The sequence below is a fragment of the Wallemia ichthyophaga genome (genome assembly GCF_000400465.1).
Source record: "Wallemia ichthyophaga EXF-994 unplaced genomic scaffold scaffold26, whole genome shotgun sequence".
NCBI classification, from domain to species: domain Eukaryota; kingdom Fungi; phylum Basidiomycota; class Wallemiomycetes; order Wallemiales; family Wallemiaceae; genus Wallemia; species Wallemia ichthyophaga.
In genome coordinates, this window is record NW_008806299.1 from 53167 (window position 1) to 69885 (window position 16719).

The window sequence follows — 16719 nt, forward strand, 5'->3', positions numbered from 1 at the left end:
GAAACAAGGACGCGCGTTTGAGAAAGTAACAGTGTGCATGTTTGTGGATTTAACATTCGTACTGCCTTATCACCTTATCACCATCATATTCCATCTCGCAAATTGCCAACATCATGGCTATGGCATGAATATGCATAAAGTATGAAGCTGAACTTGAAAAAGACGCTAAGTAATATGCGTCATTCGGCGCGACTAATTCTATCTTTAGATCTCAGTTCGCTGTGATTCTCCGCGGGTATCTATTTCAGATCGAGCCGGAGTCCGGGTAAATTTGAGGCTTCTTGTTTTCGCACGAGTGAACAGAGCGCCATAGTACATCGCTGCATAGCCAGAACATTACACAAACACACACAAATGAGCTCGGCGAACACTATAGTAGTCGATGAGATCGACACGGACGCAGACAAGGATAACCGGGGTAATGACAAGACCGCAGATACGAAAGACGCAAAGGAGCCTCATCAAGTGGAGAGCGAGATGGAGGCTAAGCAGCTAGGCATGGGATACTTCAAGGGTTCGCACGAACGGCTGGACAAAGAAGTGGAGAAGGCGGAGCGGGATAAATTTCTAGTTGAGATGGATGAGCGAGATGACCCGAAGAACTTGAGCGTCGGCTACAAGTGGTATCTAACAATCCTCTCCGGATGCCAGATCCTTAATGCGACATTTGCTAGTTCGGTTTTATCTAGTGCGTACTCGCTCATTGAAGAGGAGTACGGTAAGTCACAGGAAGTGGTTATCCTCACAGTATCTCTTTTCCTCGTCGGATACATAGTGGGGCCGTTCTTTTGGTCGCCGTTGAATGAGCTCGTCGGCCGGAAGGTCACCTTCATGTCTTCGCTTTTTCTGTTCGTCATATTCACTATACCCTGCGCACTCGCACCGAACATGGCGTGTCTCCTCGTGTGCCGCTTCCTGGCTGGTTGCTGCGCTGCTGCGAGCATGGTGACATCTGGTGGAGTGCTCGCTGACCTATGGGATCCGGTCCGGCGTGGTCGTCCTATGGCGCTGTACAGGTGAGTGGAGTTGGATAAGTGAGGGTGTGAAAATTTGCTGATTGTTGCAGTCTCTGCCCATTCGCTGGCCCTGTAGCGGGTCCAATAGCGTCGGGATTCATCGTCGACTATGCTAGCGATTACAAGTGGGTATACTGGGCGCAGATGATCTTCGGCGGCGTGTGTTTCCTCGGCGTAGGTCTCACCTATCCCGAGACAATGGCGCAGGTGATTTTGAAGAAGAAGGCAGTGAAGCTGCGGAAGAGTACGCATGATAATCGTTATCATACCTTCAGCGAGCTCAATTCGCCGCCTTTCAAGGAACAGCTGTCGATTGCATTCAACCGGCCGTTCAAAATGCTCAGCCAGGAGCTCATCATGATTATGACATCTCTTTACATTGGTGTGGTGGGTGCGAGGAAGTTTCTTAGGGATGTTTGCTTACTTCTCGCAGGTTTACGGTGTGCTTTATCTCTCGTTCGAAATGTTTCCGTACGTTTTTAAAGGAAGCTACGGCTTCACAACGTGGAAGACTGGTCTCACGTTCTGCTCTGTCGCGATCGGGCTGTTTATCTCGTACATCACCAACTTGATCTTTGACATGCGGTATATGCGAATAGCAAAGCAGACGATGAAGGAGACGGGTGAGCGACCAGCGCCCGAGATACGTTTTTTGCCTGCTATTCTTGTTGGTGGGCCCTGTTTCTCGATTGGGCTGTTCTGGTTCGCGTGGACGGCCGGACGGACCCATTGGTTAGCCCCTTGCGCGGCAGGCGTGCCGATTGGAGCGGGTGTCGTGCTCTGCTTCATCTCGCTCCTGTCGTACATTTCAGACGCATATACTTTGTACGCGGCAAGTGCGCTGGCTGCAAACACCGTCGTGAGGTCTGTGTTCGGTAGTGTTTTCCCCCTCTTCGCAATCAAGATGTTTGATCGCCTGTCGATCAGCTGGAGTGGGACACTGCTCGCGTGTATCGGGGTGCTAATGATGCCGTTTCCAATTATTTTCTACAGATATGGACTGTCAATCAGGAAACGGTCGAATTATGCTCGCAGTTAGACGTGCAATTGTTTAGATATAGATTCATAGATGTAGAAAGAATATAGAATAGACATAATTTGATAATTGAAAGCAATAGCTACCGGCTACTAACACGCTTCTGCTCTCACCCCCATGTCATCTGGAGACTATCAAACTTTGTTGAAATCAGTAAAAAACAAGGGCGTCGTATTCACAGCGCCTAAAGACGCAGATGCTGCGATCATGTTCGCGCAGAACGGGTGGGTGTGTCTATCAGCAGCTCCCTCAGGCTGAATGAATGTGACTTTAGTGCAAAAGTGCTTGTTGGTGTAGATAGCACAGAGGCAGCGCAGAAATTGCAAGGTATTGCTAACCTCAGTACCCACCAACTCTATGTCGGCGACCACCTACAAGTCGAAGCCTTTTTCAGCCTGGCGATTGAATTGCTCGGCAATGTAGACATTATCGTTGCGAACGCGATACGCGCGGATGTCCAAGACTGGTTTAGCCCTGAAAACAAGACACCCACTAGTGCGCACCGGCTTTGTTCCCCTCACTCCACCGCTAACGACATTATCAGACGTCCGGCCTGATATGACGGGCGTGCAGGTGAACATGTACGGCCAGATGTTTGCAATCCACTATGGCGCCAATGCTTTCAGGAAAAACCCTTCCGCCGATAAAGTATTTGTCATTGACGGCGATGCGGGTGATATTGCCGACCAGACGCCTATCCTCAAATCTACTATTGAGTCGGTGGGTTTAGCTGCGGTGTGGTTTGAAAATGCTCACCTGTCCAACAGAATTACTCTAATCCTCAGGGTTTGGATTCTTCAGGCAAAACAGAGAACTGGAGAGCAAACATCATCAACCCCACTTTAGCGGATCAGGTTTTGTTGAGTAGGGGCAAACCATACGCGCTCAGCGGCGTATCAGATAAGATTTCACGGAGGCATGCTATTCTCGTTGCTGCGACGATACAGTCCTCGTTAGAGAGCGTGGTTGTTATAGATGGCGCTTTAGTGTGAGTATGGGATATGGTTATGGTGCTGTACTCACACGCTTATAACAGACTGGCTCCTTACCCTGATATTGCCCTGCATGGACTGAAAAAAGTTAAAGCTAGATTGTTATTCATCAAAAGGGCGATGCTCGCTGTGCGTAAAATTTCTGCTAATCAAGACAAGATTAAGAAGTGGTGCACTGCTGCTATCATCTTCGGCTGCACATCTCTGCTTGCTCGTAGACTTCTCTAGTTGGCGTTGATTGGTGTTGTATTTGGGTATAGACTTGTAGAATTTATCAGATGCATTTCTTGGTTACCGCTGCAGAGTCACTGTCTTAAACGGTCACAACAAAACCACAACCATCCTCCACATGCTAGAAGAGCAAGGTATATATGCATTTAGAAATAAGGGCAGCAGCTCATTCCAGATATTCCCGGGTAGTTCACTCACTGCTGCGATGGATTCCCCACCGATATTTTTTGTGAAAATGTCCATTTGGTCCAGCAAGATTGTGTTGCGTACAGAGCCGCAGCAACAGGTTATCGCAACTTCAATGACGAAGAAGCTGAGCTGGACCAACTATGACATCTTCATCGGTGGGTGTGTATTGTGAGACGCTTTGAATCATGTTGATAGCTAATGGATTAGGCGAGCGCGCTATTGCTGTAGATAGTCACAGCTTCTGGTCTGCCATGTGGTCATCAAAGCGCTTCTTCACTCTCCCGAGTGGGCTTAAATGCGTCGCAAAGAGGAGATCGAAAACAATGATGAGCTTTGTCGTTACGGAGCTGCTCAACAATACAATTATTGCGACTTATGAACCTACGTCGTATTCATACAGGAAAGCAGGCGCCTTGAGATTATTTGCTGTTGGACACGACCAACTCGATCTCACCGCAATTTTCATGGCGATAGTCATTATGATACGAATAGATAAGGATACGCAGGCAGGCATCGCGTCTGGCGCTGTGGCGGGTGGCGGTGGGGGCTGATAGTTGTAATTTATTCATATCCGATTCTAAGAGATTAAGCAGGGTGTTGAATGAGATGTTTGTAAAACGATTCTCTTACTTGTGAGTCATTTATGTTTATTTGTATTCCTTGTCTTGAACGCCCAATACACTTCAAATGACAAATAGTTCATTTTCACAGCGCTTCCTTACGACATCCGTTGGATCGTCTATCCCAAACTATCGGTGAAAGACGTGAGGACCATGTTCCTTGTTTGCAAAAAGTTTGCCTCTATCCCGGCTGATTTTGGAGGACGAAACTATTACAGAGAATGGATGATTACTTCTGGCAAGCAAGACTTTGATGTCCAATTTCATCGCAAGGCTTTAAGTTCCTCTAGAATGAGAAATTTCACCGAGCACCTCCAGATTAACTTCAACTTTCTGAGTGACGCAAACTACCTATCAGCAGTATCTGAATTAGGTTTCGCAGTTTCGAAAATGTCGAAACTCCAATCATTGCTCGTAGATTGCTCCGCAATAAGTGAAAGATACCATTCTTACAATGGTTATCGCATGAGGAACACTGATAATTTGATAAGCTATATGCTCTCGAATGACAGAGTTGAAGAGCTCACCCTTGTCTTGAAAGATCCTAATGAAATCAGGCCAACAAAATTTTAGTTTGATGCGCTTCTCGATAGATATCCAAATTTGAAGGTGCTGGCAGTGCGCTTTCTGGAACATCAAGACGATGATCTTAAGGTTTTTATTGAATTGCTTTTAGCTTCATTACCACTACAAATTGTTGTTGTGGCATATAAAAGTGGTAAAGATAACGTAAATGCAAGCTATAAGGTCTTTAAATCGAAGACAGTGACAACACTCGAAAAGGTCGGTGGCCAGCACGAATCCAGGTCATTTGCATCACAGCTCAAGCACTTCAAACGATTAATTCAGTAAGACTATTGAGTATGTGAAATCGCTTCATCTTGTCTTGACTATATAATGCATATAAATTGATATCAACTTTGCATCCGCTAAGAACTCAAGACCCTTTGCACACACAGGCTGAATCAGGCACACGAGTGATACATTTATTTATTACAAATCGAAGGTACGAAAACAAATAAGTCCGGGGAAGCAATCTGCATAGATGTTACTATATTTAATATCTTCATCTCGCTCGGCTCCAATATTTCTCTCGATTATTTATCTCAAGTAATTGCATGATCGATGAAGTGCTCGGATTAATTTGCAGATAAACACCTTAAAGACTGTGCTATATCAAAACATCACCAAAAACCCAGAAGAACCACCGATTCCTCCTTGAAAAGTCTTTATGCGCATGCCAGACGATCCCCAGCCGCTCGGGTAATTTCATCCCTTTAACTTCCAACTTCATGAAACCCAAGCGCAACAAAAGGAGATCTATTAGAGCTTGTCAGAGCTGCCGCAAGTCAAAAACCAAGTGCGTAATCCTCGACAACAGCGATAGGTGCAGGAATTGTGTAATCAAGAATTACCAATGCGTTGGCATTGAAGAAGATCGGTTAGTCCCGAAAATGCTAGATTTTACTCCCACTGACCACCACCTCCAGTCCTACTCGAGGCGCTGATAAGAAACCAAGGAAAGCTTACAAACCACACGGAATCTCCCCAGACAGCGAAGACGATGCTCACGAAAGGCCGCGATCATCCAGGCGATCAAAGCAGAGTGCCTCGAATCACACCCCAGCCAGCAGCGCTTCTTCATCTTCCTCCAATCAGCTCGTTCGACATCACAGCAGCGACAACGAGAGCGATGAGTATATTCCACAACTTTCTCCATCTGAAAGGAAATTTAAAATTCCTGATACTGCCCTTCTCAATAAGCCCTTTGACATAACGAGTTTACCCGAATTCGCAACACATCAGTCAAGCAAGACTTCCATCCTCAAGACACCCTCGACAGACTACCAGCAGTACTCGTTTTGGCCGACTCTGTTTTCTGAGACTGGCGGGAGCTTGAAAGGTCTTATAGCAGAGATCTGGAAGGTGTTTAGCAAATCCGATTTGATCGCTGTGCTGTTCCACCTTCCCTCACTCTACAAGAAGCTCAATATACCCTCAAAGAGGGCAAGCCTAGAGCCGTCACTGATATGCGCACTTTTGGCAGTGTCTTATTCGGTTCAGGGAGCGTCTGACAGAGCTGACTCGGGTATACTTAAGGGCAAAGCGGCATACTACGCAGACAGTGCTCACACATATTTAATTACAGCTGTCAACGCATCCAAATTCTCCCTGGGTATCGCACAGGCCGCTGTATGCCTCCACTACTATGAATTCCTCCCCAATGAGACTTTTAGCACTCAAAAACTAGGCTCAGCGATTATAATAGCCGATATTGTTATCAGCAAGCTTGCTCTCACTTCGATAGATGCTCATCAAGTGAGTTGGGTGTTTGACGACGACGGTATCCCCGTTAGGACAGTAGATGTCGGTAGCGACGACACAGACATACATACATACGTTCAACAGGCTGGGTGTCTATGCGACATCATCCGAGAATCTAATGAAAACACTCAAGATCGACCGGGCGGTTTTGTTTTACGGGTCATTACGCGCTTCTCTGGCAACGACGCATCGGACGAGGAGATAGAGAAGGAGGAGGTGCGACGGACAGTGTGGGCATCGCTGAGCCAAGCATGGAAACAAACTCTTTTCCATCCCGTCATGCCCCTGCACATAGCAGACAGCTCAAATTACGGCATCTTCCTCTCTTCCGAGAAATGGATATCGAAACTTCCGAGTCCACACGAGAGGACATGGTCTAGGAGGACTGTGCCGGCTCTGCTGGAGAGAGTGAAACTTCTTTGCCTGGGGGCTATCAGATTGCGCGCTCAGCCGCTAGAATTCCATGCGAGAGCTACCAAGATTATACTGGCAGCTGAGACCATCGAGATGGAATTGTTCAAACACACGTGTAGAAATATTATTCCGATCTGGCAGATAAGAAATATTGCCTTCATGATACGGCTGATTTTAACGGCAAAACTACAGGCCATGACGAAGAAGTTCATCGGCCCAAAAAGTTACTTTACTAGGAAGCAGGTGATAGCTTGGCTTAAGGGTCACGAACTACTTTACAATAACCATCTCCGTGCCATTTTGAAGGAGACACCAGTTATTTTTGGCGCCTTGAGCGTGCAGGCCCTGCGTTGCTTGGATATCTTCGAACTCGACAGAGATGTAGTCGGTGCGTTGCGCATCTCTGGATCAATGACTGATGCCGTCCAGTCAATTCTCTACTTCCACCCATGCCAGTCAACAGAAATAGAAGCGCTATTGCGAAAGCTGCGGCTTATCAATTTCGAAGACGAATGCATTCGTCAGAGCAATAAACCACAGCATCCTGAGCCACCCCCGCCCACCTTCGACGATCTCACTTGGTGCATAGCTCAGCTAAATATAACAAATGACAAATAGCCTTAAATAGAATGGGCTTTATGAAAAATTATACGTTCACAGCAAAGCAAAATATAATACGTTATAACTCCACTTAATTATATCAAATGTACTTTTCACTTAATTCCTTGGTTTTTGATTTTTTAAGGCCCGGTAATGAAAAGCTCCGGAGATGCGCTGTTAAGTTATTCTCATTAATTCCGACACCACGTCTAAAAGATGTTTTTCAAGGCTGAAGTAGCATTGTTAGCGCTGTTCAGTAGTAAAGGTGTGGGTGGACTCATGGGTGACTCGCCGGGCGGCCCCCCAATGCACGAAAAGAATGCAAATCAGGGTGTCAAAAAGATCACCCTCGAGGTCACTGAAATGGTTACAAGCTTAGATGGCGGGAAGCCACGAGAAATGTTCGCTATCAATGGCAGGCCGTTCAACGGCGCCGAACCAATCGTCGTTGACGAAGATGACGTGGTGGAGATAGATTACATAAATAATGCGCATACAAATACTACTCTCCACGCACATGGTATTACTCAAAGTGGTACAATATGGTCAGATGGAGTTCCAGGCGTGACTCAAACCTATATTGGAAGTGGTGAAAATTTCACGTATCAATGGAACGCGGAGTATGGAATGTATTGGTTGCATGATCACTCACGTGAGCAGTACCAAGATGGTATAGCTCTTCCAGTCTACGTCCGACCAAACGACAATCGTCCAAAGCCTTTCTATCAGCTCACAAACGACAATAACGCAATCGAGTCACTCGAAAAGCAAGACAGAGATCCGCAGATTATCATGCTGGCTGACTACACAACGCTTAACAGCACTGAACAGAAGCGATTGTCTGAAGAGTGGCATTCAGAATTACTATGTTACGACGCTGTACTCATTAACAACCATGGACGCAGAAATTGCCCAGCTATGGATAAGCTGAGAACGTATGCATCCGAAAATAAAAATGGGCTGATTGATGGCTCCTACATCACCGCCAAAGGATGTCCGAACATTACAGAAAGCACTCCAGCAGTGCCTGACGATATAGAGCTCGATGCAGATGTGTGGTTTAACTGCGAGGAGACCAACACGACTACTCCAAAGTTTGAATTCGAGTATGTTGACGATGGCAATGAGCAATGGGCCGTCCTACATATGGTTTCCGCGGCTAGTCACTGGTCTTACATCGTTTCAATCGATGAGCATCCAGTTTATCTGTTTTCTCAAGACGGAAGATATCACAGCATGCCGTCTGCAGAGCCTGCCGATGCTTTTGAGTTTGTTATTGGAGAGCGTCTGGGAGTTGCTTTTAAATTACACACAGCAGGCGAATATGTAATGCGAGTATCTGTTTGGAACGCACCTCAGATTCTGGCAACACACGCAATCATCAGCTATGGTAATAACAACAACGTTCGCTACGTGAAGGAGGAAGGGCTTCCTGCGCTGCCTGATTCCAAGCCAACTATTAACTACGGAGGTGGATTGGTTAAGGAGAACGCGACTGTTATACAATCAACTCAACTACGTGCATACGATGCGCCAAATGTACCCAAACCTCACGAGAAAGCTGACAAGACGCTAATTTTCACATTGCAATACGACGGGACGTTATACTGGGGTATGTCAGACGAGGGAGCTGTAGTTGAACGGTACAATATCACCGAAAAGCAGACCGCTGAGACACCTGCACTTTTCGATCTGGAGTCATACATTGGCTCGTCATCAACCGCTCACTACCCAGCCGGTAGCGTTGTAGACGTGGTGTTTGTCGTTAATGGAACAGTTCCTCAACCGCCTCACCCGATGCATTTCCATGGGCTTCACAGGCACTTGCTTGGTAGCGGTACTTTGGGGCTGATGAGCTGGAACTACACTGATGTGGCGGATTTCGATGCTCACAACCCTGATGCTATCAACTGGGAGGATCCAGCTTACGTCGACACGTTCAACACGCCATCTTCCATGCCTGATGCACCCTCCTACCTCGTTACGCGCTTTGAAGCTGGAGAAGCAGAGCCTACGCTCTTACATTGTCACATTGGTTTGTGGAAGCTAATTTATCTCATTTTGTCTCACATTGTCTCAGGATCCCATAAAGCGGAAGGAATGGAATATCTTCTCATAGCGGAAGGAAAACAGCCTGAGATACCAGAATACTACAGAATCCAGGCCGGTCAAGTTGACTATTAGATATATTCCCTCAATAGAATTTTTTTTACCTGAACCTAATACTTGCACGATAATGCTTTGTATTCTACTAAATTAAATTGGTATACCTGTTTTTAAGGAAATATCCATCAATTTATCTACAAGAATCCCATCAAAGCTTCGATGCTGCTATACCTTTGGGTGGGATTGGTGACTGATCTTTGTCAAAATAGATCTGTTCGCCTGATCTGAAGGCCATCTGCAGACCTACACAGATTTTGCTTGCGATGTACGCGTCGTCAATTTCAAGCGGAAGAGGGGAATTGTCGAGCACAGCGCTGGTGAACTCCCTCATTTCGTTCGAGAATGCCTCTCTGAACCTATCGAAATAGTCTTGCGTTGTTTGCTTGCGATATCCATGCTCATCTGCAAGAGTGACACGGTTTATGGCACTGTCAATGTTGACCTTGATCATTCCATTCTCGCCCGTTATTTGCGCCCAGCATTCGTGTCCATGGATTGCAGTTCTCGAGAGGTACAAGTTGGCAAGTTTGCCACTTTCGAAGACTACAGTAGCGACTGAGTTGTCAGCATCCTTAGACTCGGCTAATCCATGCATTCTTGCATTGTAGCCTGCAGCAAACACCTTCTTGACCTTCTCATTTGGTCCCATGTACCACCTCATCAAGTCAACATCGTGAATCCCGCAATCGACCAGTATTGATCCGCTAACCTTTGAATACCCGACAAAGAAATCAACAATCTCAGCGTTGTACTGGTCATTGGTGACGCCATAGTAGTGAAACACATCACCCAGCTCACCGCCCTTCACTCTGTTGAATGCTTCTCTGTAGCTTTCGTCGAAACGGCGAGACATACCCACCAAAATCTTGAGATGCGGATTCTTTTTGGCCTCTTCGACAACTGGTAGCGCATCGTCCAGGTTCACGGCTATGGGTTTTTCAAGCAACAGATGTTTACCTGCCTTGATAGCCTTCAGAGCGAGAATCGGATGTTGGGTTGTGTCGCTAGCTACCAAGATGGCTTGGATGGATGGATCGTTGATGACATTTTCCTCGCTTGTGAAGCGCTTGACCTGCTCACCCAATACGGCCCTAGACGCTTCAAGGACCTCCGTGCGTGGGTCGGCCACGGCTACTAATTGAGCACGTGGCTCCTTCACCACCTGTACTGAATAGTATGAGTGTGTTGAATAATTTAGTAGGGGTCTACGTACGTTTAAGGCATGTCTCATTCCCATTCTGCCGATGCCTAAAACGCCAAAGCGGAGTGTGTTGTTCGTAGTCATTTGTGTCTTATTTTGTGTTAATAGTGCTTGAATGAAAAGATCGCATTTGGCAAGCTTGATTATATACGCATGATGTCACTCCGACGACCGGATAGAGCGGACTCAGCTTAGGTACAATTAATATGGGGAAAGCTTGAGCTATGTGGAGCACATTTGCTCATCGCTATAATTCTTTAGCAGGTCGTTGTAGATGTCAGACGCTAGAGGCGTCGGAGAGATCAACGAGCGTTGGGTATGGACCCCGTTCACCATGACGAGCATTGCAAGGAGTATATTCATGCCATTTATATTCAAGATTGCTTGATTTGGATTTCCTGCAAAGATGGAAAAGGATGTGTCAAGTGTAGTAGATGCGATATTGATCTTAAGCAAAGCTTGCGTACATAATTTCACAATCAAAACCTATCTATTGCATTTTACACTGACAATCTGGCGTTCTTTCTCGATAAGATAAGCCAAGATAGGTGAGTCATAAATGACCGAGTCATACAGCCTCAATTAAGCTGTTTATAGCAAATTCAAACCATCTGTCATCATCATGATACCTAACCATTATAAGTGTGAGTGCTGCTGAGTGCTGAGTTGGAATAATGCGTTTACCCCCTTGCATCTCAGACAAAACTCACTTCTGCAACGTCTGCGAAATGAATTTTACTTACGAGCAGCTGATCATGCACCACTCTTTTGTAGAGAAATACCACTGCCCGCGGTGCAAGCATGGTTTCGCCAGTAAGAATGCGCTCGAACACCATCTCATTGATCATTACATGGGTGATCTGCAGTATGAAGATGAGTATCCACATGCTTAGTCTGTGCATTAAGTCTATTTATTCCTCAATTCGGTTTTTAGTTACTGCGATACAATGTATCGATTCTCCACATTCTGGCCATTCTAATTGCTTAATGATTTACCAAGAAACTCTCTCAGCTGCGTTTCCGTGGGTTGATAGCATCCGTCTATCTTCTCTCCTCTTTGGAAATAAAAATATGCTGGCAATGAGGACGCTGCACCCATCAAGTCAGATATGTAATCTGTAGGAGCGTTATGAGCGGGGCTCTTCATCCGAACACCACACCCACGGAATTTCATCCTGTTTATAGAGAACTGTGGCTGTAAGAGAGAGTATGTGTACCGAAAGTAAATCACCCACAAATATGGCATTCTTCTCGTTTTCATTAGATATAGACTGTGGTGAGTGTGAGTATGTATTTTCTGTGATCCAGTTTCGCACCTCGAACAAATCACCGCTGCATGTGATATGTGAGTCTGAGCCTATTAGCCACTCGCAACTCACGCCTCGTCACTGAGTACGCGTATGCATTAGAAACGCGCCTCTCAAATAAACCCATCTCACCTGTCTCTAACTTCCACGATTACTGGCTTCTCTGCGATGAGCTGTTTCTAGAGTGAGAAGTGCCTTACAGAAGCCCACAGCACCCGCCATATGCTCCAGATCACTCTTGCTAACAACTGGATATACGCCCATCTTGAATGTTAGTTGTCGGTTTAAATGTTCAGTTGTGGGTTATCTCAAAATTGATATCACCTGCTAATATATTACATCATACAGTTACAAAGTAAAGAGTGTATAAGTTATTTTGATTTTGGCGTACTGGTGTGGCTTGGCTGGGTTGTAAGGGCATTGGGACTGTGGGAGTGGTGCTGTACACCATATAATCCGTTTGCACTCTCGCTATCTAGCAGGGAGTACTTTTTTTCGTTTACGTGTGTAGGCGGGGGCGTCTGCGGGTGCGGGAAGAAGGTATTAAGCGTGTTGAGTGAGGTTCGGCGGCTGCGATCCATGTGTGTAAATTCCAACTGATCTGAGTCGCCTGGCTTATCGCGTGACTTGTTTAATCCTAGATAATGGCTCAGAGCTGCGAGTATGTCTGCCTGTATGAGGAAGAGCGTGAATGCAATCAATCCGGTACTCGCAAATACGAGAGTTGACGACGTTTTTACTCCATCGTACCCTCGCAAGCTCCAGCAGTGCAAGGTGATGGATGTGAGGGAATAGAAGAGGAAGAGGAGGATGCGCGCGGTGAGTTGAAGGTTCACTGACCAGTGCACTTTCACGAGTCCACGTTGGCTTGCACGTAGACGGATGAGGATGCCTGCAAGCCAGAAGGCGAGTATCATCACCATTATCATGACGATGAGAGCTACTACGGTAGCGGCGATGTTGAGTGGTTCGTGCCTGCTGTCACAGTAGTAGGGCGTCCGATGTACCATAGACCGGTCATCGAGGAATACCCCCAGATATGCAAAGCTGTGGACGTGTGAGTAGCCGTGTTCCTTCTCTTGAAAGTAGACCCACAAAAAAGGAATGCCGACTGCATACGGGAAGATGACAAGCGTGATGTTGTCGAGATAATGTAGATATTTGGAGATTTTGGTCGAAGCTGCGATGTTGGTCGATACCCAGAACTTGGTGACGCACATAAGCGTCGTCGAGCTATTCATTACAGTGCCTGTGAGCCTAAACACAGCGTTGATTATTTGTAAGGATTTGGGCGGATGCGGATCTTCCATATGTTGCGTCCAGCAGAGGATAGCGTCGAACCACAGGGTGACCATGAAGATCAAGTAGAAGTTGATGAGGACGCCGTGCTTGTGCAGCCGCTGCGACGCTAGTGTTAATATAAGTAGACATGCGTGCCCGACTGCTGCGATGATGAGAAGACTGTAATACGCCCTGAGATGGGTCGCGGTCGCTACGGGCTCTGGTTCTCTATCCATGGGTATTTTCCTCAGAACATTGGATTTCTGTGCAGGTGTGATGGAGGTTTGTGAGCGCCAGTTTTATCGCGAAACGCTTTTCGCTTCAACGTAAGGAACGTCGGAAATGAGGAGAATGGCCCTAGAAATAGGAAATTAATTTGAGCGCAGTTCATGTTGTAAACGTGCGGAGAACTTGTGGGACGGTGTGGGACGGCGTGGGATGGGTGCGTAACGTGTTTCTGACCACCTCCCAATTTCCCGATATCCTCGATCAATGCATATCAAGTTAGTTACAAGGAAAAGGAGACTCGCTGGAGAATTACAAAAATCATTTTGGCGAGCATTATGCGGGTTCATGCTAGTTTATGCTTAATTCGAGTCTTTTGAGGTGGTGGAGATAGCGTTTAAGGGGTTGTGAATATATCGATGTAGATGACATTTACAATAGTTTAAGAGCTCAACAAAACCTCTAGACTACTTTCTGGCTTTCTCTGTAGCCTCCTTACTTTCTTTAGCGTGCTCGGCACTTTTTGACTCATTGATTGATTAGTGGAGCCAATTGGATACTGCTTATTCGCAACCACAGAATTCTTGCATATTTGAATTCTAAAAGCATAATTGAATACATCATGCCTTTAATCCCTGCCAAATTTCTTTAGCGAAGCAACCGGCTTCTGATCGGCGTTAAACGGATTTACGACATTTCGGTGCTTTCAGATCAGGCATGCATCTAAGAACTGATATTTCATTGCTTAGCTGGACTTTCTTCACCTTTCAGAAGACATGTCGCTGAAAAATTCCTGTGAGCCGCAGTTGAAATTAATGTCACTATTTCGATGACATTTCCATCGTTGGCGAAGAGCGCTGAATATTGCGGCTCACTAGAGACAGTGTCAGCAGCGAATCTCTGAGGTTTAAACCTAAACACATTTCTGTTTGCACCTTGAAAACAGCACCTGCATTCAAATGTTGCATTGAACGCGTTGTCTGCGTTGGCCTCGCTGCACTCTTTGAGCTATCACACTTGCAGCAAGTAGTGCAGAAGTGTACATCATGCTCCTTTGAATTTCAATCGAAATACAGATGATTTGCAGTTGCTGATACATTACGTCTCACTATAGACAAAGTAAAGTTTAATAGATGATAGCATTTTGATAGTTTGGCTGTGTGTTGAAGGCGATATGAATATTTATTTTGCAAAAAACCCACAACACTAATATACCCCGTGATATCACAACGTTCCTTTTTCTGTGAAACAGGAACAATTTTGTCGCTAAAAAAGTCCGATTTCAATCTAATTTATTCTTGTCTTAGATGAACAAGCAGCTCAAAAGGTGATTTAGATACTTTATACTATATATCAGCCTCAGGAAGTGTCTACGGAGATGTAGATGCCCCAAATCGCTACACCTTTGCCTCGCCTCGGGTGTTTTGCGGAACCTATGGTTATGCAGGGAATTGAAAGAACAGTCTTATATATTAAAAAGCTAGGAACCTCCCCGCGTTTCTAGCGTATAAATAACGCCTTCCACTTCTCCCTTCAAACCATCAACTCAACACTAACAACAATGTTCAAGCTCATCACTGTTTCAGCTCTTCTCTCAACCGTCGCTCTCGTCGCCGCTGGTGGCCCAGCTGAGGTTAGTTCGGTGTGAGGTGTTGAGCATTTCTAACTAGTCGTTAGGTCTGCACCAGCAGAGGCGGTGGCTGGTGAGTCTATAAATCTTTATCATGAACCTCTAACGCGCATACAGTGTCGAATACCAAAGTAAGTCAGCTCTATATGTTCATCAAAGCTGATGAGAATTTTTCTCTAGTCACCAAGGATTGCTGTGCAGCCGTAGATCAAAACACGCGCTTCGATGAAGTATTTCATCAATGCATTCCTCTTCTTGCCAACGGTATTAACACAGGCGGTATGGTTGATTGCTGTGAGGGCAGAGGTGCCGGATCTCGCGAGGAAGAAATCGGCGCAGCAACCAGCGTCTGTTAAGCACGCTAGAACACAAATGCGCAATAAAAACGGATAAATTGTGTATTCTTTTCCCTAGATATATTTTATCGTGACTTTACAACATTTTAGGTGTAATTGGTGTTAATTATAAAACTAAAACTTAAACCCGAAAAATCTGAATTAAGATGCTAGAGCAAACCATTTCACAAATTTCGACAAGTTGATGCTATTTAATAAAAATAGACATGCTAGAATGCTATCGGGGCGGAGTATAAGAGCGCGTTGACGGTACATGCGGTAGTGCAACACAAGGCCATTTTCTACCTACCCGATGCAAGCAGTGAGGGTACGTAGACGCAGATAAGAATTAGATCGAACGTTTGTCGCATAATTTTTGCGATCCAAGTTGTTCGAACTTAGAAGAACAGATACTACTACACTTGATCTAAGCCAAAAGGCCAGAGGGATGGCAAATGAGAATGAATGGAGGCGCTTTTATACGCCCAGAGTAATCGTAGCGTTTAGTGCGGTTGTGATGTTGTAGAAAGGAATAAGAATGAAGATGCATCGAGATTAATTATACTGAAATGCTCCTGTTAGCTTGCTATTCAGGTTATTGCGACAATAATGAGCAGAATCAATCCCAAAATCACAATCTGAAGGCCTTTTCGATAAAGGCAAAGACCTCCTCAGTCAGACTCTCGGAACCAATTCGTCCAAATCGAACGAAGAGAACAAAGAGCAAGCCAAGACTATAGCTGAGGGAACTACCGATCAGGCTAAAGGCAAAGGAGAATCTATCTTCGGGACTTTGTTCGGTAATCGCTTCACAGAACCAAACGGTGTTGCCAAGGTGTGTTTTAGGTTGTGTTGACACTTGTTTGTTAACACTTACGCACAACAGGAAACCAAAGGTGAGGCTTAGGAGCACTTTCAAGTTGCCTCATATAACATTACTGCTACTATTTTAAAACTATAATGCATTGACAGCCTCTTGGTTTAAGCCATAATGTGAAGCTGTGCATGATAAAATACGGCTACTTACAATCCACATATCAGTGTCACCTGATAGCTCAAAGTCTGACTAGACTTTGACATTTTTGCCACACATGCTCGTCATCAACTGACTCTGAGGATCATTTCGTCGATGTTTTACCCTGAAATATTAT

The 16719-nt window shown here is 45.5% G+C and overlaps 9 protein-coding genes across 9 annotated transcripts; 6 read left to right on the forward strand and 3 right to left on the reverse strand.

Annotated features, from left to right (window-relative positions):
* Window positions 1-354: 354 nt before the first annotated feature.
* Window positions 355-2055, forward strand: J056_002791 (uncharacterized protein; the record flags this gene model as incomplete). The annotated part of the gene is made up of 3 exons (XM_009272056.1): window positions 355-1016; window positions 1067-1403; window positions 1450-2055. The coding sequence occupies 3 exons, from the start codon at window positions 355-357 to the stop codon at window positions 2053-2055; spliced, it is 1605 nt and encodes a 534-aa protein (XP_009270331.1).
* Window positions 2056-2169: 114 nt separating this feature from the next.
* Window positions 2170-3272, forward strand: J056_002792 (uncharacterized protein; the record flags this gene model as incomplete). Its single annotated transcript, XM_009272057.1, has 5 exons — window positions 2170-2276; window positions 2327-2547; window positions 2597-2772; window positions 2820-3040; window positions 3089-3272. 5 exons carry the CDS (start codon window positions 2170-2172, stop codon window positions 3270-3272), a joined length of 909 nt encoding a protein of 302 aa, XP_009270332.1.
* A 121-nt stretch (window positions 3273-3393) lies between these two features.
* On the forward strand, window positions 3394-4015 carry J056_002793 (uncharacterized protein; the record flags this gene model as incomplete). Its single annotated transcript, XM_009272058.1, has 2 exons — window positions 3394-3619; window positions 3672-4015. The coding sequence occupies 2 exons, from the start codon at window positions 3394-3396 to the stop codon at window positions 4013-4015; spliced, it is 570 nt and encodes a 189-aa protein (XP_009270333.1).
* Window positions 4016-5376: 1361 nt separating this feature from the next.
* J056_002794 (uncharacterized protein) lies at window positions 5377-7441 on the forward strand (the record flags this gene model as incomplete). The annotated part of the gene is made up of 2 exons (XM_009272059.1): window positions 5377-5525; window positions 5575-7441. 2 exons carry the CDS (start codon window positions 5377-5379, stop codon window positions 7439-7441), a joined length of 2016 nt encoding a protein of 671 aa, XP_009270334.1.
* A 198-nt stretch (window positions 7442-7639) lies between these two features.
* J056_002795 (Laccase-1) lies at window positions 7640-9607 on the forward strand (the record flags this gene model as incomplete). Its single annotated transcript, XM_009272060.1, has 2 exons — window positions 7640-9458; window positions 9504-9607. 2 exons carry the CDS (start codon window positions 7640-7642, stop codon window positions 9605-9607), a joined length of 1923 nt encoding a protein of 640 aa, XP_009270335.1.
* Window positions 9608-9737: 130 nt separating this feature from the next.
* Window positions 9738-10874, reverse strand: J056_002796 (uncharacterized protein; the record flags this gene model as incomplete). The annotated part of the gene is made up of 2 exons (XM_009272061.1): window positions 9738-10751; window positions 10803-10874. 2 exons carry the CDS (start codon window positions 10872-10874, stop codon window positions 9738-9740), a joined length of 1086 nt encoding a protein of 361 aa, XP_009270336.1.
* Window positions 10875-11893: 1019 nt separating this feature from the next.
* J056_002797 (uncharacterized protein) lies at window positions 11894-12361 on the reverse strand (the record flags this gene model as incomplete). Its single annotated transcript, XM_009272062.1, has 7 exons — window positions 11894-11906; window positions 11955-11965; window positions 12026-12061; window positions 12107-12122; window positions 12170-12178; window positions 12230-12270; window positions 12308-12361. 7 exons carry the CDS (start codon window positions 12359-12361, stop codon window positions 11894-11896), a joined length of 180 nt encoding a protein of 59 aa, XP_009270337.1.
* A 107-nt stretch (window positions 12362-12468) lies between these two features.
* Window positions 12469-13614, reverse strand: J056_002798 (uncharacterized protein; the record flags this gene model as incomplete). The annotated part of the gene is made up of 2 exons (XM_009272063.1): window positions 12469-13144; window positions 13193-13614. 2 exons carry the CDS (start codon window positions 13612-13614, stop codon window positions 12469-12471), a joined length of 1098 nt encoding a protein of 365 aa, XP_009270338.1.
* A 1550-nt stretch (window positions 13615-15164) lies between these two features.
* On the forward strand, window positions 15165-16475 carry J056_002799 (uncharacterized protein; the record flags this gene model as incomplete). Its single annotated transcript, XM_009272064.1, has 7 exons — window positions 15165-15236; window positions 15281-15306; window positions 15351-15364; window positions 15414-15580; window positions 15803-15896; window positions 16186-16403; window positions 16455-16475. The coding sequence occupies 7 exons, from the start codon at window positions 15165-15167 to the stop codon at window positions 16473-16475; spliced, it is 612 nt and encodes a 203-aa protein (XP_009270339.1).
* Window positions 16476-16719: the final 244 nt, after the last annotated feature.